The following is a 3,285-nucleotide window of genomic DNA, read 5'->3' as shown; positions in this document are numbered from 1 at the left end:
GTGGCCAGATCTCCGCTCACTGCAAGCTCCACCTCCCGGGTTCACGCCATTCTCCTGCCTCAGCCTCCCAAGTAGCTGGGACTACAGGCGCCCGCCACCTTGCCTGGCTAGTTTTTTGTATTTTTTAGTAGAGACGGGGTTTCACCGTGTTAGCCAGGGTGGTCTCGATCTCCTGACCTTGTGATCTGCCCGTCTTGGCCTCCCAAAGTGCTGGGATTACAGGCGTGAGCCACTGTGCCCGGCCTCACTTGCTCTTTTGCATGAGTCTTCACTCTTTATACCATGGAGCTAACGTTGAATGGCATTTGGTTACTGGTTATCAAATTATTAAACAAAATAGAATTTATTACTTTACATATTCACCCAAAGTGGTTTATCATTTTTTACATACTTCTAGTACTTTACAAAAAAAAAAACTAACAATGATCTGTAAACATTTTCTGCACACCAAGTTAACTTCTAATTTTTTCAAAATATATATATACATTTGACACATTTGCAATAAACATTTCCATGACATTTTTAATTTACCTCTTTGGTAGGTAAAATTATTTTATGTACATTTTTTGTGCATCAAAATTGTCAACATAATTGTCATTTTATTGGCTGCATAGTATTTCAGCAAGTTGCTATTCTGCGGACCATTTTCAAAAGTGATTTGGTTCAGAAACTCTCCTCTGCTCACATCAAGCCTAATCCTGTGCTCTGTTTTTTCCTCTCTATTCTTACTTTTTCCTCCTCCTCACCTCCTTCTCTCAGCCAGAAGTCAACACAGTCCTCCCTGCCAGACACCCTGAGCCTGGACAGACAGGGATGGAACAAAAAAAAAAAACACATCAGCAGCATCCCATTCCCCCCTGAGGACTGTTCTTTATTTGGTTTCTGGAAAACATTTATTTTCATGGATGCAAAGAATCATCATCTGCTCTCACTCAATGGCTGAAATTAACCAGAAAGATGCTTTGCTGCCTGGATAGCGGTCTTGGCCCTTTCAAGACCCACGGGAGAATCATATTCCGCATAAAATGTTCAAAGAACTGGGAGACTGTGACTTTAGTTGCTGACACATCTTTCAGCACTCCTTAGATCAACACAGTATTACTCAATCATTATTATCTCTCAGGGGAGACAGGATCTTGATATTTTTAGACATGATTCCATAAAATGATACCAATTAATTTCTTTAATTATGTGCATCAGGGAATATCTTAATTCTCCATTTTTTCAGGTATTTCCGGTTTTCCAAAACTGTCAGCCATTTGCCAAACATGTCACCCTCTTTAGAAAATGTCTTGGAAGCACTTTATTTTATATTGGATTTATATTGCCCAAGCAGATTATATAGCTGAGTTCACAGTCTTTGAACAAGACATAGGTCCTTGTAAACGAAACCCTCATCATTTCCTCCCACATATCTGGATGCTGGTGAGCACCATGACAGTCTCTGAGCCGAGTCTCCATCTTAACCCTTGGCCCCAGCCCACCAAGAGGCAAGTTGGCCCGTAAGAAGCCCAGGTCCTCCCCATCTCTCAGCACTTTGTCTACTCCCACTGCATCCCTCAATTGATAGCCTCATTTTACACTACGTCCAGTCAAAGTTCTACCCTGCAACCCTCGCCACACCAGCATCAGCCTCAGCTCCACGTCAGCCACTACTTGGTCCAGGTGCACAACCCTCCCTGAGGTGCCCACGCTTCTGGAGCCATTGCTGGAATCAGAAATAGTGTGTGTCTACCTCATTCATAAAGATGGAAAAGCAGCCAGCGTTGACTGAGCACTCAAAAGACCTCACACCAGGATCTCTGTGACTAAGATCTCATTTCACCTTCACTACAATGCTGGGAGATGGGAATTACGCCATTCGTACAGCAGGAAACAGGGGCTCTGGATGCTTAAGTAACTTGCCCGTGCTCAGAAACTGATGCAGCTGAGACCAGAAGCCAGGTGTGAACCATTCATAAGCTGAGTGCTTTCCCTGGTAACTAAACTATCACTAACTGTGGTGAAAACCTTCTTTGTATATTAAATGAAATGCTCCTCCAACCTTCACCAGCAGTGCTGGGGGTGGGGCGACTTGCATGGTATTATTAAGTGTCCTCATGTTTCCTTGTTGGGTTTTTTGATTCCCAGAGAAGTGAAAGATCAAGCACAACCAGCAGAGAAGGCGGGAGAGAAGCTACTCGAGGAGATGAGGAACCTGCGGGGCAAAGCTCTCAACACATACCTGATTCTAGAATGAAAGTCACCAGTAGGTCAGTCCCTTCCATTTGCTTTCTGTGGGCCACTGTGGCCCCTTGCATCCATTTACATGCCAGCCATCTCTGCAATTAAAGTTTCTGGAGAAAACAATGAAATGTAGAGGATGTATATATCTTTTAAGTGATAATTATAAATCTTATATTTAAAAATAAAATGGCGTTAGGATGATGACAGCATTGTTAGCTTCTTGGTTTGGTGTTTAGTGCTGGAATGCTTCTGAGCAATGTGTGATGAGAGGCTAAGAGCCGGGCACTGGCAGCTGTTTCTGGGGGTCTTTTGGAGGTGTGCTGTGGTGGGAGAGTGGCTTTGAGGAGGGGATACTCTCCCATCTCTGCGAAGTAGCCACCTCCATCCCCTGGGCGTCACTAGATTTGGCTTTGAAAGAGCAACACTGGTATGAATGTTGGCTCCCCATGTAGCTGTGCAGGTGGCAGACACTGGCAGGGGGCCTGGACCTGGAGAGGACACTGTGAGGTGACTAGAGCTTGCAGACCAGTTTCCCAGGAGGAAAGCATCCTCCTGGGAACTCACAGAAGCACCTGGTGCAGGAGGAGCCAGGAGTTCCAGTGAACACGTGTCAGTAAAAACCAGGCCTCAGTATTGTGTTTGTGAACATGACTGTCTTCATATGCACAGGCCGGGAAGGCTGATGACATTTGGGTTGTGTTATAATAACCCATAATTATCCAAATATATTTGGATGTATTCCCTCCACTGATTTTTCTATGAATACATTTAAATGGCTGGTATCAGACTGTATGTGTGTAGTCTTCATTAACTTATTGATTCTGACATTTTTCTAGAATTCGTTATTTCATCATAAAATCTAAACTCTTTAGGGACAAGAAAGCCTATTTGAGATAGGTCTTCACATACTTTAAACAAGTAAATGTTAAAGACGGTTTCCTTGTCATGCAGTACAATAGGTAAACAAGTGAGCCTGGGTCTGTGAAACCCGTTTCTACAGTGTTTGTCTTGAACAGCTCCTAGTCTAGGTGCAGAAGAGAAGTTTTCATGACTCAGTTA

At 43.7% G+C, this 3,285-nt stretch overlaps 1 protein-coding gene across 1 annotated transcript in view; it reads left to right on the top strand.

Moving 5' to 3' along the window:
- Positions 1–2,427, top strand: part of LOC112617115 (cilia- and flagella-associated protein 221) — a 110,798-nt gene extending 108,371 nt beyond the window's left edge. The window contains exon 24 of the mRNA XM_025373834.1: positions 2,131–2,427. Coding sequence (XP_025229619.1) covers positions 2,131–2,239 — 109 coding nt within the window. The 3' untranslated portion in view covers positions 2,240–2,427. The remainder of the gene's footprint in view (positions 1–2,130) is intronic.
- The last annotated feature ends 858 nt before the right edge of the window (positions 2,428–3,285 follow it).

The sequence above is a fragment of the Theropithecus gelada genome, unplaced genomic scaffold, assembly GCF_003255815.1.
Source record: "Theropithecus gelada isolate Dixy unplaced genomic scaffold, Tgel_1.0 HiC_scaffold_15883, whole genome shotgun sequence".
NCBI lineage: Eukaryota > Metazoa > Chordata > Mammalia > Primates > Cercopithecidae > Theropithecus > Theropithecus gelada.
Note: the sequence above shows the minus strand (reverse complement) of the source record. Positions and strands in the feature narration are given on the sequence as shown.